Here is a 26449-nt window from a genome sequence, read left to right as displayed (position 1 = left end):
CCATTGGCTGTCTCACCTTCTCCTCCCTGGAAATCCATGCTCCAGTGCAAAGGACACAGCTGAGCTGAGAGCCGGGATGAGCCTCCTTTGGTGTTCATGGCTCCCATCCCTGTGAGCACGGGGCTCCACCCAAGCCCTGCTAAGTCACAGCGTCCCGTGCTCTGGGCTCAATGAGGGCTACCCTGGATCCACAGGACCCGGAAAAGCCACAGCAGCCAGGGCCTGGGAAGCCTCATGCTGTTTATACAGCCCTGGGGGTCACATGGGTTCCTAGGCAGGGCTCCACACCTGTGCTACCCAGAACGGGTTTGTCTCCCCGACACAGCCCAGTTAATGACAAGGCTCATGGTACCAGCCATCAGTCACGAAGTGCTTAGGACGGCCAGGCCCCGTGCCGAGCTGTCTCCAGGCATTCTCTCACTCACTGCTCACAACAATCTCCTGAGACTAGCATTGCCAACAGCCCCATTTAGCAGATGAGTAGACTGAGGCTTGGAATGTTTCTGGAGCCTACCCCTGCTCCAGCTCTGCTTTGCCCTCCTGGCTCTGAACTTTCCCTCCAGGACCTGTGCACTCTGCTGAGATGGGGTCTGCACTGTCCCCCGAACATGCCGTGGGTCCTCTTGGCCGTGCTGTAAAATATCCTTTGCCCTCCTCCTTCCTGCTCTGCCCATCCTTCAAGGTCCCCATAAATTCCAGACTCCCCGAAATCCCCAGCTCTCAATGATCTCTCCCTATCCTCAGGACCCGAGAGCCTGGCCCACACCCACACCTGCCATGCCTGTGCCGGGTGCCAGCGTGGGCAGTCATCTCCCCCACTAGGCCGTCAGCTTCTGGAGGTCAGGGCCTGTGATCCCACATTGGGTCCAGCTGCTTCCCCGGCACCCCCACTTCTCCCTAGACATGCCCCTGCGTTAGCACTGGGTTTTTTGTGCATGGGGTGTTCAGTCCACATCTGTTGACTAATTGATCTGAGTGTGTGTCAGTGAGCCAGAGAGCAGCTCAGCAAAATATAAACAAGATCAGAACCACCTCGAAAGAAAGGATTATGTTCACTCTGGGGAAATTTGATAAAATGTAATGTTTTATATCATCTCTCTCTTACTGTCAAGAAAAGAGCAATGACATGGGCGTCAAAAGGCTTGCGAGGGCGTCCTAAGCCTGCCACTCACTGCGCCAGTGTGGGCCTGGCCCCCAGCAGTGCTAAGTTCTTGTCTGCTCAGCAGTGAGTGATTCAAGCCGAACTCAGTGAAGGGTGGGTGCGAGGTTGAGAAGAGGGGGGCTTCCTTAACCAGGCCAGAATGGGGAGAGGCGGGCCTCAGGCCCCAGAGCAGGAGTGTGGAGCACAGAGAGAAGCAGGGCAGGGCAGGGCTGGCCCCCTGACTCTGTCCAGCAGGGAGTAATGATTCAGGTTGGGGGGCAGGGGGAAGACACTGCGTGCTGGGAAGAGCACTGGCGTCGGAGTCAGAATGGCCAGACAATGGCCTCTTCTCTGCCGCTCACTGCTGTGTGGCCTGCAGAAAGCTGCGGTCCTCTCTGGGCCTGTGTTCTCCACTGAAGAATAAATCAGGGGGACAAAGAAGGCATGGGGCCCTCAGACTTCTCACAGGCCATGCTTCTCTGTTCGGAGGGGTGTCCGGGGCCCGGCACTGATAGGCTGGACGCCCAGAAGGTCATGACTCAGCCAGTAGAATTCGGGGCACTCTGACCTCGGCCCCACAGTGAGCTTCCCTCTCCCTGCTCCATGTCTGACCTCCCCACACGCCGTTGTCCCTGCCACCCTTCACTTCAGCCCTGTACCCGGCGCCGGGGACAGGGAGTCACCTAGCCTCCTGCCTTCATCGCCCAGATAGCCTCCCTGAGGTGGTCTGCCCAGGCTGGTTGGTCCTGGAAACCCCTCTCCTCAACTGTCACCGGTGTTCAGGCCTGGGGGTGAGCCAGCAGGGTGGTGGAATTGGACAAAGGAGGCGAAGCTGAAGGGAAGGGGAGAGAACCCCCAGATCCAGGCAGGGCAACCGAGGAAGGCTGGCTCGGGAGCCTTTGCCCCTTGTGGGGCCGCCCCAGGTAGGTAGCTATGGACAGGGCCAAGCCTGTGGGTAATGGCCATGCCCATCTGTCCTTGTGGGCCAGGCCCTGAGGTATCCCCATTTTTAAATATTTTAATCATCCTATCACTTCCTACCACTCAGACCCAGAGAAGACAGACCTGAAACCAAAACCCAAAACTTTACTGTGACCCTTGATCAAATATCCCCATTAACTAACCTCATGAGAATAGACAGAGTCAAGTTTGCAATGCCAAGAGAACACACTTTATTGGATATATTTCAGGGGAACCTAGTTTTGCATAGCATAAAAGCAGTTAAGTCCAGAAACTCAATATAAGAAGTATTTTGGTAGAAAAAAATCTGCTGAGCGGGGAGCCCCTCTAGGGAGTGGCGGGTTGTCTAGAGCCGGGAGCCATAGGCGTGTCCTTCCAGTGGGCTGGCTAGAGCGGGCAGGCCTGCAGGTGCTCCCTGGAGGAAATGACTTTCCCATCTCTGATCTCCTCCGTGATGGTGCGGATCTGGGTGCTGATCTGGGGAGCCGGGCCACAGGGTGCAGCTGGAGTACAGGGCCCAGTCGAGACGTAAGGTCCCCTAATAGACGGCTTGCATTCTGTGGCACAAGGGTGGGCAGGCAGCCTAAGGAAATGAAATCAGATCAGAGTGCATTTGGCACCGGGGCATGGGACTGAGACTCCCGTTAAATGGATTTAGGGGATAGAGTGATTATAGTGGGTGACAACAACGAATGGCTTCAGTGCCTCTGAAACCCCCAAGGGCTGCAGGGAGGAAGACGAGGAAGCCCCAGTCAAGCACGATGGTTGGAGAAGAGCTGTAGGGATGGGCTGGAGTGGGGGGGCATCTTGTCCCCCGGTGATGGCTGGGACGAGAGGGGATCTCTAGAGAATGGCTTTGGATCGATCCTTGTCATCTGCGCGATCACCTCTGCAAGGACTGACACCCCCTCCGAGGCCCCGAGAGCTGGTCCAGGGAGCCCTGCCCCCACACCTGGCTCCCCGGGGCCCACAGCCACTCACTTGCAGTCCTCGCCCTCCAGCAGGCGGCGGTAAGTGGCGATCTCTGACTCCAGCCGGGCCTTGACGTCCAGCAGCACCTGGTACTCCTGGTTCTGCCGCTCCAGGTCACACCTGATCTCGGCCAGCTGGGACTCCACGTTGCCGATCAGGCACTGCATCTGGGCCAGCTGGGAGCCGTAGCGCGCCTCGGTCTCCGCCAGGGTGGATTCCAGGGAATTCCTCTGGAAGGGGAAAGAGGAAGAGCTGCTCGTGGGAAGGAGTCCCACCCAGAGTCCCGTAGCCCTAGGTATCTGTGTTTCCCGCGTGATCACGCCCCAGGATAAGCCCCCTGCTGAGGCCGGTGGATCAGGGCTTGCCAGGGGCTGTGGCCGGTCCCTCGGGCAGAGGCCACTCACCATGCTGTGCTGGGCCTGCAGCTCGATCTCCAGGGCATTGACCGTGCGTCTCAGCTCAATGATCTCCGCCTGGCAGGTCTGCAGCTGCTCCGAGCTGGACACCACCTGCTGGTTCAGCTCCTCGGTCTGAAACACAAGAGGGCCCAGAGCACGGTCAGACGGAGCGAAGCTCCTTCTTTCAAGGAGAACCCCTGCCCCAGGAGCCTGTGGTCCCGAGCAGCCCCAGCCCCACCTGGGTTTTGAACCAGGCCTCCACGTCTCTACGGTTATTCTCCACCAGGGCCTCATACTGGCATCTCATGTCATCCAGAATCTTGTTGAGATCCACCGGGGGGGCGGCGTCCACCTCCACATTCAGTCGGTCCCCGAGCTGGCAACGGAGTGCGTTGACTTCCTGCAGAGAGGAGGCGCGATGGCGTAAGGTTGTGGAAAGGATGCCGGATTGAGGGTTCGGTGGCTGGGTTCAAATCCTCCTCCCTCGGGGGCTGGCTGTGTAACCTCAGACAGGATCTTAACTTCTCTGAGCCTCGGTCCCTCTCATGGACATGCACCTACCTCCTCTGGGGATTCAGGGGGGTAAAAGGAGATGATGCAAACGTCAGAATAGAATACATGTGATCGGACACTAGCGTCCCGAGGGAGATTTAGTGTCATGGGCAGGAGTGTGGGATCTGTGTGACCTTAGGCAAGTGACTTCACTTCTCTGTGCCTCATTTTTCTCATCTGTAAAATGGGACGATTGTGAGGATGAAACGAAGTGAGAACAAAATGCAAAGTGTTTCAGATAGCTCCTGGCATACAGTACGCCATCAGCAAATGTTCCTGTGGGAGCCGTGGTCTCGCCGTTGTGCGCAAGGGCCACCAGGGGGTCCCTGCTGATGGGAAACACTGGGAGATTGCATGGCACCAGCCTCACCTCCTCGTGGTTCCTCTTGAGGCACAGCAGCTCCTCCTTCAGGGACTCCACCTGGGCCTCCAGGTCGGCCTTGCACAGGGTCAGCTCGTCCAGGATCCGGCGCAGGCCGTTGATGTCTGACTCCACCAGCTGCCGCAAGCCCAGCTCCGTCTCGTACCTGCACACACACAGCCCTGCTGAGTCGGCAGGGCAGGAGCCGGGCACCAGCAGGGGGCAGGGAAGGAGCCGGGCACCGGCTGCCCTCCATCGGCTGCAGGGGCTGATTTGGGGTCAGCAGCATGGTGAGCCTTTCCTCAGACCCAGACGGGATCCAGGGCCTGTGCTGTATTCCCACTTATGGTTCCATCTGGCCTTCCTCCCAGCTCACCAGCTCCCAAGGCCAGGGAGAGAGGCGAGGGCAAGCACAGCAGAACTTCCCCGATGAGGCCACTCACTTGGTCCGGAAGTCATCAGCAGCAAGCTTGGCATTGTCAATTTGCAGGACTAGCCTGGCATTCTCAGCCTTGGTCAGCAGGATCTGAGGAACAAGGGGCATCCCATGAGCTAGGAAAGGCCCAGCAGTGAGGGGGTGGCTGGGCGGGGATCACCCAACTCATAGAAGCCATGCTTCCAAGTACCCCCAGTACCCTCAGCACCCCCGGCCCTGAGTCCTGAGCCCTGGTGTGGAGGGAGCATCAGTCCAGGAGGGGCATGCCTAGAAGTAGGCCCCAAAGGGGCACAGTGGGACGCCTCAGGGTAAGGTGGAAAGAACCAGGCAACCTGGATTCAGATTCTGCATCTAACACTCAGAGGCTGTGCAATATTGGGCAAGGAGCTGAACCTCCCTGGTATTTAACTTCTGTATCTGCTAAATGGGTCCAGTAATACCCATCTCTCCAAGATGAGGAATAAATAGTCCAATGGCTACAAAGCGTCAGGCGTGGCACCTGCATCCAGCAGGGGCTGAATATACATTATGGCCCTTCCTGTAGCCGAGATGGCGAGGGGAGGGGCGGGATGGCTGGTACAGTTATACACAAGCGAAAGACTCACACAGAGATCTGGGCCCCCCAGGAAACCAGGACCCCAGACAGAAGAGCTGTCCCTGGACAGAGAATTCCCCAAGAGCTACCGTCGGTGGCTAGTCCCTTGGGTTGTGACAACCCCCCCCCACACACACACACACACCCAGGGCCGGGGATGCTGGAGAGGGGCCAGGTCCCCGTTACCTTCTGCTGGAGCTCCTCGATGGTCTTGAAATAGGACTGGTAGTCTGGACAGATGTACGGGATCTGAGACTCGCACCACTCCCGGATGCGGCTCTCCAGCTCCGCGTTCTCGCGCTCCAGCTGGCGCACCTTCTCCAGGTAGCTGGCCAGGCGGTCGTTCAGGAACTGCATGGTCTCCTTCTCGCTGCCATTGAAGGAGCCCTCGCAGAACCAGCCCCCACTCCCGACAAAGCCAGAAGGGTGGCACCCAGCGGACAGGTAGGAGCCGGGGAAGCAGCTCCCAAAGCTGGACAGGCCCAGCCTGACGGAGGAGGCAGACCCAGCAAGACTGGGCACCCTGCAGGAGCCCACGGAGCGGACGGAGGATACCCGAGAGAGTCCACCTGCCAGGCCGCACAGGCCCTTGACAGACCCAGAGGAGAAGACAGGGGAGCAGAGCTGGGTGGCCATGATCCTAGCAGAAGCAGGCTGCGGTTGAGCAAGGAGCTCAGGTTCTAGGCTCTCAAGGCCCCTCTGGAGTATTTATATACACTCTCCATGGGGTGTTGGCCTGTTACACTTGGGAAAGCCTATTCCTCTTCCAGAAAGCTAATCTCATTAGAATGTGATTTTTGCTACCCATCCAGAATTTCTTACCTTATAAAAAAAAATTTTTTTTTAATTTTGTTTGCTAAGTCAGGACTCTTGTCTGTTGTCATTTCCTGGCAGAATATGAATTTTATTGCCTCTTCAAAGTCTTTGCACCAGATCCCATAAATCGGGAGTGGCCTCGCAAATGACATCTAGTTCCTGCTGTCTCTGCTGTGCCCTCCCCTGAGCATCCTGCTCTCCCCACTTGTCACCCCCATCCCCCTCCCCAGCGCTCACAGGTGCTCACGCACACCTGGGCCCCTGGGATGGTTAAAAGGGAGCTACAATTCATGTCCATCCCAGCAGTCCCGGGAGGTGGCCGATCTGTCTCCATTTCACCGACCTGGAAACAGAGATGCCGAAGGGCTAAAAACGAGCTTGCTCAAGGTGAGACAGCAGTGAGTGACAGAGACTGGAACTGAGACCAGGGCTCTCAGACCCCAAATCCTACACTCTTGCCCCTCCGCTTCTCTCAGACAACCAAGGGCAAGTTCAGACACCCAGAATTTAGGGACCAGAGACCTAGGTCCAAATGGTGGCTCTGTGGATAATCTGCCCTGTGACGTGAGTATAGGTCACTCTCTGGCATACCTCCGTGTCCCCATCAGGACAGCGGAGGTCATCAGCCTACCCTGCCTGCCTCACACAGATATGAGGAGAATCAAACAGAACGGAAGTAAAGGTGTTTTTGAAAGCCCTTGTGCACTAGGGAAACACTGCTTACAGAGGCCAGTCTTTGCTGATGGCTTATGGCTGTGACCAGCAGAGAATCGGGCTGTGAGCCCTCAAAGGGGCTGCGTTGGAGGGCAGTTTCCTTTGTGACCCGCAGGTCTCTGCACCTAGGAGAGTAGAATCAGGATCCTGGGGCAGTCTACTCGGACCCCGGCCCCCGGCCCTGAGAGATGGGCCAATGCGGATGACCCGAGCTGATTCATGCAGGCTCTTTGGACAGGGAAGGAACAAGAAAAGCAGCCGAAGCCCTGCCAGGGGGTCAGGCAAGCTGGGAGGAGTGCCTGAGACTTTGCCACCATAGGGAAATTCCTTCTTCCGCCTCATGAAGTGGGATTTCCCAAGGCTCAGGCAACCTGCTCACGCTTCTCCCACACAGACTTGGTTTACAAGGCTGGCATTTATGGAAGCTTTTATGTGCTTCTGGGGTTGTAATTTAGCAACCTCTTAAAATGCTTTATAAGCTTCTCTCTGGAATTACTCAGGAGGGTTGTCTGTGATGCACACACCTCGCCCATCACAGGGGACACCTCGACGGGATGCCTGAGAGCAGCCCCTGCTGGGAGCGAGAGCGGGGACCGCAGGCCCTTCCAGCAGCCCCATCGTCCCTGCTCTCCGGACACAGCCTCGGGTTTCTCAACCTCGGCACTGTTGACATTGTAGACTACGGAATTCTTTGTGGTGGGGGCTTCCCAATAGCAACCCTTTCCCCCCGTTATGACAACCAACTGTCTCCAGACATGGTCAAATGTCCCCTGGGAGGCAAAACCATCCCCACTTGAGAACCACTGGGCCATCAGGACAGGGATGGGGGGCTCTGACCAGGCCACCTATAAACACACCCCTTTACTTTCTAGGGTAACTAGTGCCGAGTCTGGCTGTGCCTGTGGGGCCCACTCGGGCACGTGCTTAAGGCACCCAGGCTTCAATTTACCTCACTGGTGACACAGTGTGCTCGTTCTCAGGGCGGCCCTCCCTGAGCCCTGGCGCGGCTCTGTTCTGGGGTGTCTGGCTGCTGGATGTCTGGCTGCTGGGCATCTGAAGTTAATGTTCTCTTTTTCTGGTTTTTTTTAACCCCTCGGCTGTGCCATCCATGTCTGAAGACGACGCTAGGTGTCTTTCAGGGCAGGTGTCCACTGCTCCCATCACCCCCAGCCCGTACATCAGGAGGACCGTACATCAGGAGGTCCCTCTTGGTCCCCTGCCTTTTCTCCATGGTGTGAACGGCAAGGCCACCTCTCAGAGGCAAGCGTGGAGGGGGCCTCGTGGGAGGAATTCTTCGGCTTCCTTCCCCCCAGGAGTCTGGACCGTCACAGGATGAAGCGAGGCCCACGTGGAACAGAAGCTCTACGTGCATCAGGGGAGAGAAGCCAGGACTCACAGAGCTGCTCACCCCCCAGCACAGGCCCAGGGACCCGACCACCCCACTCCCCGTGGTGGCCCAACCCTGGAGAAAACCCACCTGTTCAGTGCTAAGGAGACCAGGAGTGCCCCCTCATCAGGTTTTATTCAAAATAGAGTCCTATTCCGAGACCGTTCTTTCTAACGTTAATCTAAAATACACTGGGCTAAGGGTCGGGGGCCTGGACTCTAGGCCAAACTCAGCCCCAAACTCCCTGAGTAAGCCTCGTCCACTCCAGGCCCCAGAGCCCCCATCTGGGCAGCTTGACATCTCAGACATGGGAGGCATTTCCTGTGGAGGGGGCCAGGCGTCACCTGGACATGTCTGTGACTCATTCGCCGTCCCCCACAGCCACCATCCCTTCTTTGCCACTGACCTACAGAATAAAAGAATAAAGAGGAGTGACAGACAGTCAACCTCATGACATAGAGTTTCTTTTCTTATTGTTTTGCTTCTGCAAACTCCCTTGGACCTCAGGTCACCCTTTGCGTCCATGCTGGCACACCACCAGAGCTATGGCACGGGCTTCTTCCGGGCCTGCCCTTACCGGCAGAAGCCCCATTAAGCCACCTCCCGGGGCTGTTCCCCCCCATTCGGAGGTGCAGTGTCACCAGGATGTTGAGCGGGCATCCCAGCATGTCCAAGCTGAAATGACGTCTCCGGTCCCCTGAGCCGGGACGTGGCTTTGCAAGAGGAGGGGCTCAGATAGTGTCAGGCTGGACAGCGGGAGCGCTGGGCCTGAACGCAGCCAGACCTTGGTTCAAGCCACTCGGTCACTCTGAGCCTTGGATTTCCCCAAGAGGCACCACGTTCTTAGGATTGAGAAGTAAATGGAAACATGCCTGATAAATAGGAACTGCTGTCATAGATTTAAGAAATCAAAACTGTTCTTAGAGCCCATTTGACTGAGCCTCAGTCAAGTGCTGTATTCAAGGGCACAAACCCCTCGCCCTGGTTTCATGGGATACTGGCCCGGCCAGCTGTGCAAGGAAAGACCGTGGCTGGGACTGTGTCCAGAGCAGCAGGGGCCCCCCAGACTAGGCATCTGACCCTTATTCTAGCAGCTTCCAAAGCAACCCCCACTTCCTGCTGGCACGAAGTGCTGGTTTTAGGGCTACAGAGCTGACAGGATGCTCTCTGCCCACCGTGGCCCCAGCTTCAGGGGCGAGGGGAGAAGGGGAAATGCAGCTGCAGGAGCATAAAACGCCCTGGCTTTCCCCAAGCCCACCTTGGAATGCCACCAAGTTCAAAATCAACCACCGGGTTTGTGGGTCCCTCTTTAGTAAAAAGAAGTTTCCGTTCCCAGATGAGCTTCCAAGTGAAAGCCAGGTTCTCCGTGGGCAACAACCCAAGAAATCAAGCCTGAGTCTCCTTCCCAGTGGATCAGTCCCTTCAATACAGAAGGGACCAGGCATAGCCCGTCACCGTGCGTCCGAGGAAGAAATCAGGGTCCCTCTTTTCCTGCTTCTCAGGGCTGTGGTTAAAAGAGGCCAGTCATCACCACCACACGGTGCCCCAAAGGCATCAGGGGAAGCAGACAATGGGCCACGGGGCAGCCAGGTCACCTACCAATGGGCACCAACAGGAGTAAGATCATTCCAGAAGCACAATGTCTCTCTCTCTCTCTCTCTCTCTGACTGGCCTGCTGGCTTAGGCTTGAGTTTCCGGGCTTTGATCTTTGATGCCCATACACACAGGTCCTGCAGAATTTCCCACTATAAGAAGCATCTAAGAAATGCTAATCCCAGGAGTTCCTGGCTGGCTCAGTCAGAAGAGCATGTGACTCTTGACCTTGGGGTTGTGAGTTCGAGCCCCACGTTGGGTGTAGAGATTACTGAAATAAATAAAAACTTGAAAGAAGTGTTTTTAACAAAAATAATGTAAAATAAAGGAAATGCTGATCCTAAGTCTTCAACTCTTGAGACCCTACCCAGCACCCCCACCCACGCAGACCCGGGGAGACCCACACGGATCTTTATTTCTTCCCCCACGCAACTGCTTTTCCCATTTATTCAAGCAACAAAGTACCCGGGATGCCTGGCCCCTCCCCGAAAAGCACGGTTACTCTATATTCTGTGTCTAAGAACCACAGCAAACGCTCACGCCCAATCTGCAGCCAGCTGTGGGTTCTGGGACGGACCTGCCGTGACAGGTCCACAGAGTCGAGGGAAGCATTATGGGAGGGGAAGTAAAACTTCAGTTAAGACATTTTGAGCCACGAATTTGATTTGTCCAAAGAATCAGACAAAAGTCTCACTTCTTTGGTCTTGAGGACACGAGACTCGGAGCTATTCCCAGACCTGCTCAGGATAGGGTGGCCCGATGTAGCAAATAAAATTGCAGACAATACTGGGACATGCTTGTACTGAAAATTATTCTATTGTCTATCTGCAGTTGCCAGTGAACGGGGCAGGGCCGCCATCTTTGCCCTCATGGGCAACAGCGAGCAGGACTCGGATTTACCCTGCTGGGTTGTCCTCTCACCTCAGTGACATTCCCCCCACAGAGCAGCTGCCTCGAGTAAGGTGACTCAGATCTTCTCAGGCAAGATTTGGCAAGTCCCTCCCTTTTCATTTCCACTCCCCCGGCCTGCATCCCAACCCTCCACCTACCCCCTGCCGTTGCCAGCCCTCACCGGCCTCAGGATAGTCTGGACGCACACTAAGTGGCCAAGGGGGTCTTTCCCTACTCCCCTGGCTGCCCCTCTGAAGGGCCCAGAGCCCATGCTCAGTGGCCTCAGGAGAGCTGATGAGTAGGCCACGGGCCTGAGCTGTGGTTCCTCAGGAGGCTCAAAGGGGGGTCCTGGGGATGTGGCTTCCCAGCATGCTGCTCCTTGTATGGCCCTGAGTCCCCACTGGGCCTGGACCTCACCCAGATGAGGCCTGGAAACTCCCACTGCACCAGCTCTAGAACCCCCCGGAACTCTCATTTCCCCCCAGAATACAAAGGTACTTTCTCTCCCCCTGAGGTATAATGTTGGCAATTGCCCAGGGCTTCGGGATTCTGCTCCAAACGGCTGTGGCCTTGGAGGAGGCCCAGAGAGCCACCCTGACCCCAATCATCAGCCATACCTCTCCGGTTCTCTCTCGCCAGGCTCTGCCTCCTACGTCCCAGGGCCCGCGTCCCTCACCAGCCGGCTCTTCCTGCACGGCTGCATCGGCTGACGGCTCCCATCTGGAAGAGTCCAGGGCCTCCTGTTCACATCCACTCAGCCCCTAACTCCCCCCACCCAGCTTTTATGGAAAATGCCAGAGCTGTCACTGCTCTCCCCGAGGTGCCGAGAGAACCTGTGGTTTGTGGGAGACGCGCGGCCAAGCCCACTGGGGAAAAGAAGTGGAACCTCGGTGTCCCGAGTCCCTTGGAGTCAGGTACCACTTAACTGAACTACAAAGCAAACCTCGCAAACCCCTCTTTAATTGGATGCCATCGTCCGCATGTACAGGGCCCGGTGTGCCCTTGGTCTCAGTGTCTCCTCCTCACAACAGCGTGTCTGCAAACCTGGCTCCGGGCTCCAGGTTGTAATTAACTAGGCTTTACACTGTGGATTCCGCTTCCAAACTAGTCCGAGATCCTTGGATGAAAGAAGCCACAGAGTCGTTATGGCTGCTCATAAAAATGGGCCAGAAGAGTGCATACCAGCTCTTCGCCAACTGCCCCCTAGTCACACTCCCAACGGGGGCCTGTATGGGTCTCAGCACCCACCCACCAGCCTGATCCCTCTGAACCCCTGCAGGAGGATGGAGGCTGATGCGTGCTCAGCTCTTCCAGAACCTCCCAGAGGAACTGCTCAAAGGGATGCCACCCACATACCCTGGTCCAGTCCAGCCACTAACAGCCCCGGGAACACCATCCAATAGGAGGCAGGTCCCCGGGCAGCCCTGAGATGTGCTGACCCAGGCAGAGGACAAGAAGGGCCCCAGCGGCCCACATGGGAAAGATGGAACTGTGCGTAGTCACAGGTCCTTGACCACAGCCTTCCTGTGATGCCCCTTCCTTCTCTTCCCTCAAGCTTCCCTAGAGAGTCCCCTTCCCAGAAAGCCCCAGGCACCCTTCATCTCACACTCTGGGCCTTTTGTGGACTCTTAAAGGTTGCCACCCAAAACAGAGAGTTAAGTGGCACGCAAGGGGTCTCGGGGCCACAGTTCTAGCCTCAGCCATGCCCTGTTCACCAGAGTGCCCAGCTGCCCAGCCCGAGCCTGGGGACGGGCCAGGGCCTCATGTCGAGACCAGACCCAGATAGGATCAGGTCTGGGGCTCTGTCCCTCCACCGTGGGTCCGGGCAGGTGGCCGAAGAGGAGCTGATCTGCTTCCTGGGCTGAGCCTGCCCCCTGCAGGACCCAGACGGGACAGGCAACCGCATCGGGGAGGGGCAGACGTTCCCACCAGGTGGAGCCTGAAGGAAAGGGAAGCACCTTTTACTGCGGGGGAGGAGCAAGGTGACCGAAGCAGCGGGGAGCCATGGAGGCGACACAGCAATGAGCCACCCTTGTGCAGCACCGACCGTGTGGAGACGCTCGCCTCCGGAGCCCGACCAGCTCTGAGGCACTGGGACTTAGAAGAGAGCCTCATTTCTTTCCCTAGATTCCCAGCGCTGATCGACAGAAGGCCAACCACAGTCTTGGAAAGCACATTGGAACACGGATCCCCACTCTCACGATAGACAGGCCCCTTCACCAGACTGGTCCTCAGTCTTCAGATGCATAAAATGGGCACAAGGGTGCCAACTCATGGGCTTGTTATCAAGATGACATAAAGAATGAAAAGAAGCTCTGTAAAGAGTCAAGAGCTAGCCACATCTCTCCTCTCCCCTCTATTTTCACCCCCTCCGTGTTGGCATCTCTTGCCTTCTCGTGTGCTCAGTGGCAATCATGACAGAGAGCTTAGCCAGACCCTCGTAGCCACAGTCCTGGGAAGCAGGGGTGTGAGCCTGGGGTGGGCGGGGACACCTAGCCAACCGGGAAGGGAAATACGGACCCAGCATCCCTGATAAAGCTGTCCTGCCCCCAGTGGCCACCCCCTGCAGATGACAGGGAAGAAAACTGAGTCCCGGATGGAAAGTCCCACCCCTCAGATGGCACTACTGAGGCGACCACCTCCTCCCAGTTCAGGAAAGCTCCTGGGTTGGCTTACACAGCCCCTCCTGGGCTTTCCTCCGGGCTTCCCTGGGACTCCCAATAGGGCCACAGAGGTCGTTGGGTGGAGACCAGCTTCTCAGTGTCCTTCCTGCGGTCTGGGTGAAAGGATCCCACTGGGCCCAGGGTCCAGCTCAGTTCCCTGCTCCACATGGACCACTAACCTCAAACCACACCAGCCTCTTCAACACAAGCTCAGAAAAAGAGGGGGCTGCCCCCTAAATAGCCTTGGCCTGGGTCTTGGGGACAGCGGCTGCTCCTGGCCCAGCAAGTCTGGGATATGGACCCCAGGGGCCTTGGACCGGCCACAGAGCTCAGCTCTGAGGAGCTCCTCTGGCCCAGGTCCCTCCATCAGCCTAGGGGACACCCCTTCTCTGGGCGCTTTCAGTGCAATGTGCCTCCTTACCTCTTTCAACCCCATGGCTCGTCTTTATCCACTCTCTCATCCTCCATCCGGCAGGTTTATTGAGCTCCTAGAACATTCTGGGTATGAGGGTAAGGACGACTACAAAGAGCTGTCCTGCGAGCACTCACGGTTAGGGAAGAGGGTCGGAAAGCTCTCATTTACTGAGCACTTGCTGTGTGCCGGGGACAACTCTAAGCACCTGACTTTAACAGCCTCCAAGGGAGGCAGGGCTGGGGGAGGAAAGTGAGGCCACAAGGTCCGTCTCTTGGCCGGGGTTACAACAGAGCATGGGGCAGCGCCGGGACACACAGATGTTGCTCCCGAGCCCGTGGCCCTCACGCCCTGCTCTCCACTGACTGCCGCGATTGTCATCAACACAGGGGGACAGGTGGGGACGCTGGAGGCCTTGGGCACAGATCGGGAATGCTGGGAGTGGCAGGGGGAGACCAGAGAGGGTGAAGCATCAGCTGAGCTTTGAAGGTTGCAATCTCTTATTGTGGGGGTTGTCTCCTCCCACTGCCCCATCAGTCAGTCCGTGAGCTCCCAGAAGACAAGCTCCACCTTTTGCCCTTCTCTCCAGGTCCCCACACAACGCCTGTCACACAGCGGGCACTCAGCAAACAGTTGCTGACGAAACCAAACCCCAGACAGGAACAAAGCTTTCAGGAGAGGAGGCCGGGTCCTGTTTCTCTTTGACGCCTCAGCTTGAGTGCAGTTCTGGGCATGGGAGCTGGAACCCAGCCCCGCGCGTTCCGCGGCGGGTTGGGATCTGGAACCATCTGGCTTACTCAGCCGGGTGGGCCATGTATGAGTGACCCGTGTGGGACTAAGCCAGCCCCCCTGGAGCCCACAGCAGGCTTGAGATTGGGTGAGGAGAAGGAGGACAAAGCATGAGGGGATCAAACCGCAGGGCGCTGGGGAGCGGAAGAGAGGGCAAATGAGGCGGGGGCAGCAGCCCACCTATGTTCTGGCCTAAACCCCACGACCGAAGCTCGATGGCATCTGACAGGCACTGCCCAGTTCCTTCCTCCGTCTGGGCCTCTGCTAAGTGGGGCTGAGCCCCCAGGCAGGCTGGCCCTGAGACAGAAAGACAGCCCCGCCCCTCCAAGTGCAAGGTCCGTGTTGTGCGGGCCCAGACGTGCACACACTGGAACACACCCCACACTTTCCGGGGGCCACAGAGGAGGGAGAGTTCATTTCAGTCTGAATGTTGAATTAAAACCTGATAGTTTCCAATGACACAAAGATGGGGGTGCACGTCAGACGGAGGTCACTCACGGAACAAGGGCCCGAGGCTCCCGGCCACACGGCTGGGTCACCGAGAGCAGTTTGCAGTGGCAGGACTGCAGGGAGTAAGAGGAGGAGATTGCAGAATGCAGGGCCGGGGAGAGGCAGGACGAGGCCCAGGGCCTCTCCACCAGGGAGGAGTGGGGGCTGTGCTCCGTGGCCGGGGGTAGCTTTGGAAGCATCGCCAGGCCAGGAGGAAGACTTTCCATGTCCAGAAGTTATGCCCACTGGAGTGTGGAGCAAGGACGCAGGGGAAGCTCCGACTGGAGGCAGGAAGGCCAGGGAGGCTGTGAGGACATTATAGCGAACAGCATCCACAGGACGGACTTGGAAGGGGAGTAGGGAGTGAGGAGGCCAAGGTGATTCCTGGGCTCCTGGCTTGAGTTTCCAGGCCCTCTGGAATGGGAGACCAGGAAGGCGCAGATCTGGGAGAATGGGGGGTGCTCCTTCCGACAAGTAGATTTGGGGAGGTGATGGCCAGTGCTGTTGAGGGTGAGAGTCTGGCGTGGAGGACAGGGGCTTCGCTGGAGTGTCATCGGAATGTATGGGTAATTGTGACCACGGACATGTCCCAGATGGGCCGAGGGGGGAGTGAAAAGGAGAAAGAGAAGGGTGCCTGTGCCAGAACTCAGAGGACCAGACTCCATGTGAGGAGTGAGCCAAGCAAGAGGAGATTGTAAGTCTGAGCCGGGACACTGAGAGAGGCGTGCAGGGGTGCAGAGGGGAGTTGGGAAGGACGGTCAGCTCAGATGGAGGCCACTCATTGAGTCATGTGGCTGATTCATTGAGTGGGTTGGAATGGCAGGACCTTGGGGTAGGCTATGGGGTCAGGGGCAACTGAAGGTCAGGATGTCCATCATCTTAAAAGGAAAGGCTCTGGGGGCGCCTGGGGGGCTCAGTCGGTTAAGCGTCTGCCTTTGGCTCAGGTCATGATCTCAGGGTCCTGGGATTGAGTCCCATGTGGGGCTCCCTGCTCAGCGGGGAGTCTGCTTCTCCCTCAGTCCCTTCCCCTGCTCCTGCTCTCTCTCTCTTCCTCACATAAATAATCTTAAAAAAAAGAAAAAAGAAAAGGAGGGGCTCTGCAGGGAGCAGGGAGGCAGCAGTGTGGGCCTGGGGTAATTGTCCTGGCTCCCCTCCTTGAATCAGCCCTGCACTGGCTCCTCAAAGCCTTCCCCAGAGCCCTCTGTACCGCTTCCCGTATCTCCCCATCACCTGACGCTGCTAGAACCCCATTGCTGCCTTACCTACAAGGTGTTGGACTGGCTCACGTGTCCCCCAATGTCTCCAGTTTGCCCCATTTGTTCATGTTTCCTGACCACCATCATTCATGAGCCACCCGTTCCCCCGTGTTCGTGCCCTGATGTTTGGCCCAGGAGCCTTGCGTCCTTCCCAGCTGGGAGCATCCTGGGCCAGACCTTGTCAGGCGGAGCCACTTGGCCCAGGGGCACCCATGCACCCACCACCCCAAATCAGGACCTTGGCAGGTGCTACCCTAAGAAACCAGACCGGAGTCAAAAATACATTTGCAAAAAGGCAAGAAACTTTATTGAATCATCTTTTCTTTATAGTAGAGAAGCTAAGAAGTCAGAGTAACCAGGTAAGGGAGAAGAAGGAGTGCACGGGGAGAGAAGCTGGAGCCCCCGCCCTCAGGAAATCGAGGGGCCGGGAGCATCCTGCGGTCTCCCCGCCTCTCCTGCAGGGACGCATCGGCTCTCTCCTCTGGATGCTGAAGACAGAGGGAGAGGACGCCGGGGGTTTAAAGCTTGCGGGTGTCTGAAAGGCGGCGACTGGAAGACGAGGTAGAGGTGGTGACCGTGACGCTGGTGCTTCCTGAGAAATGGAGGGGGCAAGAGACACTCAAGCTGGAGAAGACCGACCTCGGCAGGTCAGGGTCCCTCAGGAGGGCCCCAAGCCCCCCTCCTGAGGGTCAGGCTGGAGGTTAGTTGATAGGGACTCATGTTACTGTCCCCAAAGTTGGCTCTCTCCAAAGTATCCCAGTGGCTCTATGGGGCAGACGCAGCTATTTTACAAAGAAAACAGACGAGCAAATGACCACGTCCACCAGAGCCCCCTCCCTCCCTCCCTCCCTACACTGGGGAGTCCGGCATGGCCCCTCTCCCAGCCCCCCAGGGCGGGGAACAGGAGCCGGACTCGCCCCTCCCCCCGGGGTGTTTCCTTACCTCCTGAGGAGGTTAAGCCAGGCATCCTGGGAGAGAGAAGAGAGGTCACGTGAGCAGAAGGCACCGGAGGACAGCTGCTCACCTGTCCTCGGATGGAGCAACTCAGATCATCCTTCAGAGCCCCTGAGTTGGGCGGTTTTTACCAACCCTGCCCCCAGCCCACAGGGGTGCAGCTGGGGCCCGCCAGGCCCGTCTGCTGTCTGTGAGACCTCAGGAGATACTGCTGGCCTCAATCCAGGACATTTGCCCGAAGTTTTGTCTTCCCTCTGGTCCATTTGGTACCACTCCCCCACCACCACCGCTCGCCCTGAGCCCACAAGGATGGCCTGGTCCCTGCAAATGGTCGGAAGGGAGTTAAATCACCATGTTTATAGCTTTGTTCAGTTGACCTGAACCCAAGGTAATATTTTTCCAATATGAGATGTTCTGTCCATGGCCACTATTCCTGCCAATCTAATCCAAAGGTCCAAACCAGAAAGTTTAAAGGGACTGATCCTGCAGCCTGCTGAGGAAATGCCCCCACAGTCTGCTTCTAGAAAACAGGGAGCTCTGGTCCTGGATCTGCATCCAGTCTGTTTAAGTTCAGAAGGTCCCCTTCGGTGTGGACCTTGAGGACCTGATCCTTAAGGCCCTGCCTGCTCGGATGTCCAAAGGTCCTGTGGTCACTTTCCCGAGAGAGAGAGAGAGAGAGAGACTCGAGAGGCCCCACCTGGCGTCCTGGCCCTCCAGCAGGCTGCGGTAGGTGGCGATCTCCTGCTCCAGCCGCGTCTTGATGTCCAGCAGCGTCTTGTACTCCTGGTTCTGGCACTCCATCTCACTGCGCAGCTCGCTCAGCTGGGCCTCAATGCTGCTGATGAGCCCCTGGATCTGCTGTAGCTGCAGGGCGTAGCGGCACTCCGTGTCCGCCACCGTGCTCTCCAGCCCGGCTTTCTGGAGGGGCAACAAAGAAGCGATGAGGGGAGCCAGGCCAGGCAGAGGCCTGGAGGAGGTGGCCGCTGGGCAGAGGGCAGCAGGTGTACCATGCTGAGCTGGGACTGCAGCTCGATCTCCAGGCTCTGGAGCGTACGCCTGAGCTCCGTGATCTCGGTCTTGCTGGTCTGGATCAGGGCAGTGCTGGAGGACACCTCCTTGCTCAGCTCTGCGCTCTGCAATTGGAGCAGGAAGAAGGTGACGGAGGAGCCCAGACGTGGAAGGTCCCGGCAGCCCCCCGGCTCCACGGGGTCAGAAGGCCGGGCACCTTGCTGTTGAACCACTCCTCGGCATCCCGCCGGTTCTTCTCGGCCATGGCCTCGTACTGCTCCCTCATCTCGGCCAGCACGCGGGTCAGGTCAATGCCGGGGGTGGCGTCCATCTCCACGTTGACCTGGCCCACCACCTGGCTGCTGAACTCCTTCATCTCCTGCAGGGATGGAAGAGGAAGACGCGTGACGCTCCTCATCCCCCCCTCCCTGGCGCCAAGTGCTACCAGCATGTTCTGGGAAGCGCTGGCACGTGCACAGTGGAGGGCTAAGTCCGCTGCTCCCCTTTCTCTTCGGAGGTGGTTCAGCCATGGCTGCCCCACCGGCCCCCACCTCCTCGTGGTTCTTCCTCAGGTAGGCCAGCTCCTCGTTCAGGCTCTCGATCTGCATCTCCAGGTCGGTCTTGGCCAGGGTCAGCTCGTCCAGCACCCGGCGCAGCCCGTTGATGTCGGCCTCCACGCTCTGGCGCAGGGTCAGCTCGTTCTCATACCTAAAGGATTTTTTTTTTAATTGGAAAAGCTACAGAGAAATGATATGAGACCCTCCCCGGCTTCTGCACTGGACTCTGCTACTTCTTCAAGACCTTCGCTCCTCGAATGTTCCGATTTCACTGTTCAGATGAGCATTTGTCTCAAATAAAAGACGGTTTGGAAAGGCCAGTGAGGACAATGAACTCACTTGAGCCTGAAGTCGTCCGCCGCCAGCCGGGCGTTGTCGATCTCCAGAATGACCCGGTTGTTGTCGATGGTGGCCGCCAGGATCTGCAAAATACAAAAGGTAACCACCGGAGGGTCCGTGAGCTTGGGGAGGAGGAGAGAAAACGCGGGCTGGACTGTTGTCATCAGACATCAGGCTGCCTCAGCACTGTCCCTGTGAGCCAGGATAAGGCCCTGCTCTCTGGGACTCGGTGAAGTAAGGGGCGGAGCAGGTCCTTCCTCGAGGTCTGTCACTCTGGCTTTCTCTCTATGCCTGGTCGTGATGGGGAAGATCGGAATGTACATTTCAGGGGAATGGCCCTGCCCAGGACATCTTTGGTTACTCATGTCTCGGCAGCCTCAGACTAGCAACCTCTCTAGGTCGCTGTCGTGACAGCCTTCTCCTTAAGGTCAGGAGGGGGTCGGCCTGGGTCCACACAGCTCATAGTAACCTCACTGGAGCTGGCCTCCTAGCTGAGCAGAAGGAAGAGCCAGTCAATAGTCCGACCCATTTGAATTTCTGAAACAGTTAACCTCCACCCCACACAGCTGGGTCCCAGCCCAGGCAGGTGGATTTCTGTTCCAACAAGCTGGGACCCCAGTGTGACAGACAGGCCTTGATGAAGGAATCTCAGCTCAGCTTAGCACGGCCTGAGCCTCTGTCTCCACCTTCCGCACCTCAGAGCCAGTTGAGCTTAACCGTTTAAATGGGGCCCCTACAAAACCAACTAGTATCCCCAGACCAGTGAATGAACGTGTATCCCTTTCTCTGCTGATTTTAGTCATTCTTAGTGGCTTTTAAAACGGCCATTGTTTCCAAACAGCTCCGTGGGTTGGAATTATAGGGACCAAGTCATTAATAGCATAACTGTTTGGGAAGCAGTAAAAATGTTGACGTGAGTAATAACAACAGTAAAAACGGATAATGGGAAAGAACACGTTTGGGGAGCAGTGGCCTAAGAAAGCTTATCAGGAGTAGAGACGCTTGGTAGTAAAAGACTAGAATTTTCCTCCGCCGGCGGGGTGAGGATTCCACCACGCTGCATCTTCTGGTCCTTTGGCACACCGTGTTCCCTGGCCTTTGCAGCTAGCTCTGCCCCGCGGGAGAAAGCTCACCACCATCCCAGGGCTCACCTTGTCACGCAGCTCCTCAATGGTCTTGTAGTAGGCACTGTAGTCCCGCTCCGGGCTGCTGGGGCTCTGCTTCAGGTGCCAGTCCCGGATCTTCACCTCCAGCTCGGTGTTGGCCTCCTCCAGGGCACGCACCTTGTCCAGGTAGGAGGCCAGGCGGTCGTTGAGGTTTTGCATGGTGATCTTCTCGTTGCCGGAGAGGAGGCCGCCATCGCCACCGCCGAAGTCACCGAAGCCACCACCAAAACCCCCACCAAAGCCACCTCCAAAGCCACCTCCGAAACCACCTCCAAGGCCACCTCCAAAGCCACCTCCGAAACCACCCCCAAAACCACTACCAGCCCCTCCACCGAAGCCACAGCTCATGCCGCCCCCATAGCCCCCAGCGGATCCCCCGGAGACGAAGCGGGTTGAGCAGGCAGAGACATTGCGGCCTCCTCCCAGCTGGCAAGAGCCACCCCCGAAACCCCCTCCGTAGCTGGCGGAGGAGCTCTGCAGGCGACAGCTCATGGTGAGAGCACAAGCAGGATCAGGTGAGGACGGGAGCTGGGCTTGGCCGGGGCCGAAGACTGTGGCTCTTCCCCAGAGTGGGTGCCTTTTATGCTGCCCTCCGCAAGGTTGGACAATTGCCCCATCGTCCCTCCTCCCTTCCCCACCCTCTGACCGCTGCCAGCTGCACCTCTGTTTCCCACAAGCCCAGTTACCTCTGCTCTCCAAGGTGGGTTGTGCCTTTGGGGGTGGCTTTTTTTTTTTTTTTAATCCTTAACAAAAGGGATGATTCAGAAGGCACAGTGTTCTGCCTGAGACTACCCTTCTGACAGCTGAATTCAACTTCACCTCTGCACTTAGGAGCTCACTGCACGGGCTCTCAGCTCCACCTAGTACTAGAATGGGGATGGAGCTGCGAGGTGGCCCTGTGCTTTCCAAAGTCACCGCAGCCCTCGGCTCCCTTCTTTCTATCTCTAAAACTTCGAACTAGAATGTTCTGCCTCCTTGTTAGCATGTCACCTACTCCAATGCTCCCAGCGACTCTGATGACAAGCTTTGCTTGGTCCTGTAGAATCGACCACCTTGAAAGTGTTTAGGCTGGGGGACGGGGGAGCTCCAAGACCACCAGATAAAGTCACAGTGGCAAGGGATCTTAGGGAACATCTAATAGCTGGGGAAACTGAGGTACAGAATACAGCCACCCTGCACATCACAATAGCTCACACACTCACATCCCTCACCCTAGGGCACAGAGCTAAGTATACGCACTGTGTCATTCAATCCTTGCAGCAGCCCAACAAGGGAGGTCCTACTAGTCACCCCATTTTACATATGGGGAAACTGAGGCTTAAGGGTAGTCAGGACTGAAACCCAAGTGTGGTTCAGTCTGACAAAAGGCCCTTTTCTAGGTATATAATTCATAACGGTGAATTGTACAAACATTAGCATTCAGTTTATGCACACTTACCTATGTAGGAAGCTTCAAGCATGCGTTCGCCTGTGGACCCAGCACCCAGAACACTTCCAGCACTCCATAAGCTCCCTGTACCTTTTCCCAGTCAATTACCCACACCCTATGCCCCTAACGAGACCACGATTGCCATTTCTGTCTCCCTAGATTAATTCGGAGATCTCAGCTAGGGGCTCTTTTGCTCCCTAGAGAACACTTGACCATGTCTAGAGACATTTCGGTTGTCACGACGGGAATGCTTCTGGTACCTAGAGGGCAGACCAGGGGTGCTGCTGAATGCCCTGCCATGCACGGGACAGCCGCACAGCAAAGAACTCTCCAGCCCGAAAGGTCAACAGTGTGGGGGCTGAGAAGAGCTGGAGCAGCCCGACCCCTGCGTTCAATCCGACCCCCATACCAGCTGCCTTCCAGGCGCGGGCGGGTCCAGAAAGGAAGTCTTCTAATGCCTGGCAGGGCTCTTGCTAGCCCCCCACCCCACCCCGTCACTGGACATCTGGCTCAGCGTGTGAGCGTTTGACCAAGAGGCCACATTGGAGGATGTGACCCAGGGCCTGGGGCCAGGGTCTCTGCCGAGGAGCCGGGGACATAGCTAAAACTCCAGGACTGCTTAGTCACCCTGCCAGAGAAGGCCTCAGGCTGGAATGAAAGGGCCTAGAGGTGGCCTCTCAGAGCCCAAGGTAGAAGGAGAAGTTTCCAGGGCTAAGAATGAAGGACTCTGGACTCAGGCTCCAGCTCCCACTCACCAAGGGGGCCAAGGTTACCATGAATGGCTTCTCGGGGGCAGCCTCCTGGCCCACAGAAGCCAGGGGGTCTGGGCCAGGCTAAGGACTAGGGTGGGGTGACCCAGGCCTGAGGTTATCCAGAAAACCCCTTCGCTGATTCAGCAAGCCAGGAAAGAGGGCTCTGAGTCAGGGCTTTCCTGCCCTTCGTTTTCTGCGGGTAGGAGAGGAGGCCTGTGTTTCACGCCGCGGGTGTCAGCACCAGGGAGAGAACCAGGGCGTGCTTGGGGTCTCACGGGGAGGCCAGGGGTTCAGTCTGACCTCTGACCCTGCCCAGCCCTCTTGCCCCAAACTGATAGCTCAGCGCTCTTGCTCTCTCTCTCTCTCTGAAAAGCTGCGTGATTCAGCCCAAAGCAGGAGCTCTCAAGCTCTCTCTTCTCTCTCTCTCTCTCTCTCTCTGTCTCTCTCTCTCTGTAGAGGATCAAAACTGACAAAAAGGTGATTAAGAAACCTGCCAGGCCTGGAGTGACGATCCTTCCCCCAGGGCCGACAGCAGGTTGAGACCAACGCCTCTGCGAGGAACAATGGCACAGAGCCTCCAAGTCCCAGTAGTACAAACACAGGGTGGCCACGACATGCCTTCCCTCGCAGTGTCAGGGCACGGCCCCTCCCCTCCACTCCCCTCCCCTCCCTGAGCAGGTGCTTATGGGGCCTTAACACAGGAATGCCTTCCTCTGACCCATGGCGAACCCCAGGGCCCTCCTGGAGGAAGCTGGGCAGGGACCCATCCTGGGGCCCCAGTTTCACCTCTCCCGGCCCTGCTCCTGATGGGGCAGGACAGAATGCTGGGGCTCCGGCTTCTGTCTTTGCTTTCTTTTTTTTTTTTTTTAAGATTTTATTTATTTGACAGAGAGCGAGACAGCCAGCGAGAGAGGGAACACAAGCAGGGGGAGTGGGAGAGGAAGAAGCAGGCTCCCAGCGGAGGAGCCTGATGTGGGGCTCGATCCCAGGACCTTGGGATCACACCCTGAGCCAAAGGCAGATGCTTAATGACTGAGCCACCCAGGCGCCCCCCATCTTTGCTTTCTGACAAAATCACACCAACTTCAGTAAGGGGAGGGAAAGCCTCATCTGTGAGCAGCCCCAGCAAACAAAGCTGGGCTTCACACGCTGTCCCCGAATCCGCACAACAACGGGAGCGGGGTTTTCTTGGCCCCGTTTCACAGCTGAGGTTCAGGGAGGCCGAGTTACTTGCCCAAGGTCACCACGAAGGCAAGACTCAGACCCCGACTCCGGCTCTCTCTACTCCAACGGACGGTGCCTTGGGGCCTCACTGTGAACTCAGTCTATGACCTCTGAGTGTTTCGTTCTGTAGTCATTAACGATAATAAAATAACACTAGCGAAGCTTTCTTGAACGCTGTGTTAAACGCTCTGCGTGTGTAACTTCAAAAGAACCCTACTGTTTTGGTAACATCTCCTTGTCACCTGAGGACACTGAGGCCCAGAAAAGTCAAATTCCTTGCCCAAGATCCAAACCTCTGGCTCCAGGGTCTGAACCCTTCTCTACTGCCTGCTAAAACCCTTCAGGCCAGCGTCAGCACCACCGCCCCCAAGCATGGGCGTCCTCGGCTCCCCTCCATGCTCCCAGGCTCCCTATCACTGCAGGCCCAGCGGGTAGAGGGTCCTGTTTCCCACAGGGGCTGGGCCTGATGGGGAAGCCTGTCTGCTGTCTGTCCTGATGTGATCTCCAAAGCTCAGGGGCTTGCGAGGGTGCTCAATGCCGCATGTCAAAGCCAGAGTCGTCCAGGAACTTTCCCATCCAATGTCCTCATTCACAAAGGGTGACAATGAGCCCCAGAAGGCCAGAGCCCAAGGCAGCGGGAAGCAAGGAGAAATGCATGGCTTTCCAGCTCTACCGCCGTCTTGCTGTGGGCCTTACGTGGACTGATTTCTAAGTTTCCTTCAGCAGTGCCTCCCTGGGTCTTGGATTCTCAAGGATTTGTCCAGAGTGGCCAGATTGTTCACCTGCACAGCTGAGGCCTAAATCCTGTCCCCCAGCTCCGAATTCAGGCATCCTCGCTTGGCTCTTGGCTCAGGCTCCTCTCTCTTTCTCTCTTTCCCTGGACCACATGGGGCCTGGAGCCCAGAATGGCTGACCCATCTCCCAGAGGGTTTTGAGGCTCCCCCACGGAGAAGGAGCCTTTCATGAAAAGCAGACCTTCCCCGGACAGTGGACCTGAGCTGTCTGGTCAGCCCCCCTCGCCCTCAGACACACCTGCTTCACACAGCAGTACTAGGGGCCTTCTCCTGCCCAGTGGCAATGCCCTGAGTCCATACACGGCTACAGTCCCCAGCTTTCTAGAATGCTTTATACCACCCGGGCTTCCCAGAAACCCAGGGAGGTCAGCAAAGGCTTTGAATTAGGTGGAACTGAGTTTCAACCCTGTATCTGCCAGCAACTGGCTGTGTGACCTTGGGAAAGTTAACCTTTCAGTGGTTCGGTGGCCACCGCTGAAAACCAGGCATTAGATGAGTGAGCATTTGAGAAGCGCCTGACACGCAGGAAAACTTGCCAGACAGATGGTTGCTAGGCCCTCCCTTTTACAAATGAGGAAGTTCAAGCTCATCCTTGGGTCATGACCTGTCCTGGGCCTCCATCCCGTGCCAGTTTGCTGTGCTTTCCTCTCTGGTCCCTGCAGCCAGCATGGTGCCCACCAGGACCAGACAAGTGACAGTTGGTGGCATGCCTGTCTTATTTCCCCAACCCGGCTTTACATTCCCTGAGGAAAAGGCCTTTGAGTCCCTCCAAATACTACTCCTGGCAGAGGGCAGCTGTCAAATGCCAGACAAGCAGTTTCGAGGATACTTTGTCTGCTGGCTTTGGGGGAGAGGGGATGGCGACCGGGAGTAGCATCCAATGGGGTCATCCCAGCTACAAATCTCACGGGAGAAGCTGCCAGCTCCTGATTTCCCCCTATGCTGCCAGCTGCCCATGGAGGGACAGGTGGCCACCGGGAGCACACTCCCCCGAAACACTAGTGAATGGCCAGAGCCATGTCTAAGGCAGGAAAGAGCAAAGGAGAAGCAAGGTCATGCGTTAATTCAACAAATACTTAGGAAGCTCCCACTCTGAGGGCTCAGGGGTGCAAGGAGGAGACACTGCCCCTGCTGTCACCGATCTCAGAGGTCCCAGGATACAGATGAACCCATGAGAACCTTGAGTCTGGTGCAGCCAGACCCCCCAGTTTAAAGCCGAGGCCACTGAGATCCGGAGAGAGACAGGGACCAGGCGAAGTCCTCAGGGAGATGGGTAGGCATGCCCTGTGCCTGCTCTGGGAAGCCCAGCCTCACCCGAGACTAGCCGAAGTCCCTCATCGCTGGCCCCAAAGCTAGCCTCTCTCTAGGGCACAAGGGAGGCTGCTGCCTGCTTCCCGGATTGGTTGGAAACCAAGCCCGACCTCAGCCCAGGGGCCGGCAGAAGGCGGGCCATCTCTGCCCAAAGCCTACTTAAAGGGCTCGGCCAGGAACAAGCTCTCCCTGGGTGTGAGCGTCTCAGGCCAGGGCCAGGCAGGAAACAGGATTTGGCAAGTGCAAGGACCTCTCTCGAACCCCAGAATCCCAGGAGAGCAGGAATGGGCACTCCGAGAAAACAGAAGCAGCTTTCTCTCTCCAGCCCAGGGTCTGGCCCTGAGAAAGGCCTGCTGCATGAGGGTGGGGGGGCCCACGTTGCCTCTCTGCACCTTTGCAGGGGCTATTTTGACAAACTATGGGCTGAGAAAACCCCCTGTGGGGTGCTTTGAAGCCCTGAGACTCCTCGACAGAGACCCGGAGGCCAGTG

General features: G+C 57.2%; 2 protein-coding genes across 2 annotated transcripts; both read right to left on the bottom strand.

Moving 5' to 3' along the window:
* Positions 1-2488: 2488 nt before the first annotated feature.
* On the bottom strand, positions 2489-6051 carry KRT36 (keratin 36). Its single transcript, XM_045781617.2, has 7 exons — positions 5602-6051; positions 4828-4910; positions 4394-4550; positions 3710-3871; positions 3478-3603; positions 3083-3303; positions 2489-2684 (listed from the first exon to the last, which is right to left on the bottom strand). Exons 1-7 carry the CDS (start codon positions 6049-6051, stop codon positions 2489-2491), a joined length of 1395 nt encoding a protein of 464 aa, XP_045637573.2.
* A 10805-nt stretch (positions 6052-16856) lies between these two features.
* LOC123781872 (keratin, type I cytoskeletal 13) lies at positions 16857-21057 on the bottom strand. The gene is made up of 8 exons (XM_045781628.2): positions 20435-21057; positions 19284-19366; positions 18939-19095; positions 18605-18766; positions 18387-18512; positions 18077-18297; positions 17368-17393; positions 16857-17017 (listed from the first exon to the last, which is right to left on the bottom strand). Exons 1-8 carry the CDS (start codon positions 20939-20941, stop codon positions 16944-16946), a joined length of 1356 nt encoding a protein of 451 aa, XP_045637584.2. The 5' UTR covers positions 20942-21057; the 3' UTR covers positions 16857-16943.
* Between the last annotated feature and the right edge of the window lie 5392 nt (positions 21058-26449).

Source organism: Ursus americanus, chromosome 23 (genome assembly GCF_024610735.1).
Source record: "Ursus americanus isolate L20-20 chromosome 23, mUrsAme1.1.p, whole genome shotgun sequence".
NCBI classification, from domain to species: Eukaryota; Metazoa; Chordata; class Mammalia; order Carnivora; family Ursidae; genus Ursus; species Ursus americanus.
The sequence above is the reverse complement of the archived record's forward strand: the minus strand, read 5'-3'. Positions and strand labels throughout refer to the sequence as shown.

Bases quoted from the DNA above. Each gene is read 5' to 3' on its own strand.
- KRT36 (XM_045781617.2), bottom strand. From the start codon at position 6,051: ATGGCCACCCAGCTCTGCTCCCCTGTCTTCTCCTCTGGGTCTGTCAAG. The intron at 4,551-4,827 runs GTGAGTGGCCTC...GTGTGTGTGCAG, and splicing joins GCTGATGACTTCCGGACCAA to GTACGAGACGGAGCTGGGCT. The intron at 3,304-3,477 runs GTGAGTGGCCTC...TTCCCCTTCCAG, and splicing joins TGCAGGCCCAGCACAGCATG to AGGAATTCCCTGGAATCCAC.
- LOC123781872 (XM_045781628.2), bottom strand. From the start codon at position 20,941: ATGAGCTGTCGCCTGCAGAGCTCCTCCGCCAGCTACGGAGGGGGTTTC. The intron at 17,394-18,076 runs GTGGGGCCTCTC...TCTCTCTCCCAG, and splicing joins CTGGAGGGCCAGGACGCCAG to GATGCCTGGCTTAACCTCCT. The intron at 17,018-17,367 runs GTAAGGAAACAC...TCCATTTCTCAG, and splicing joins TGGCTTAACCTCCTCAGGAG to GAAGCACCAGCGTCACGGTC.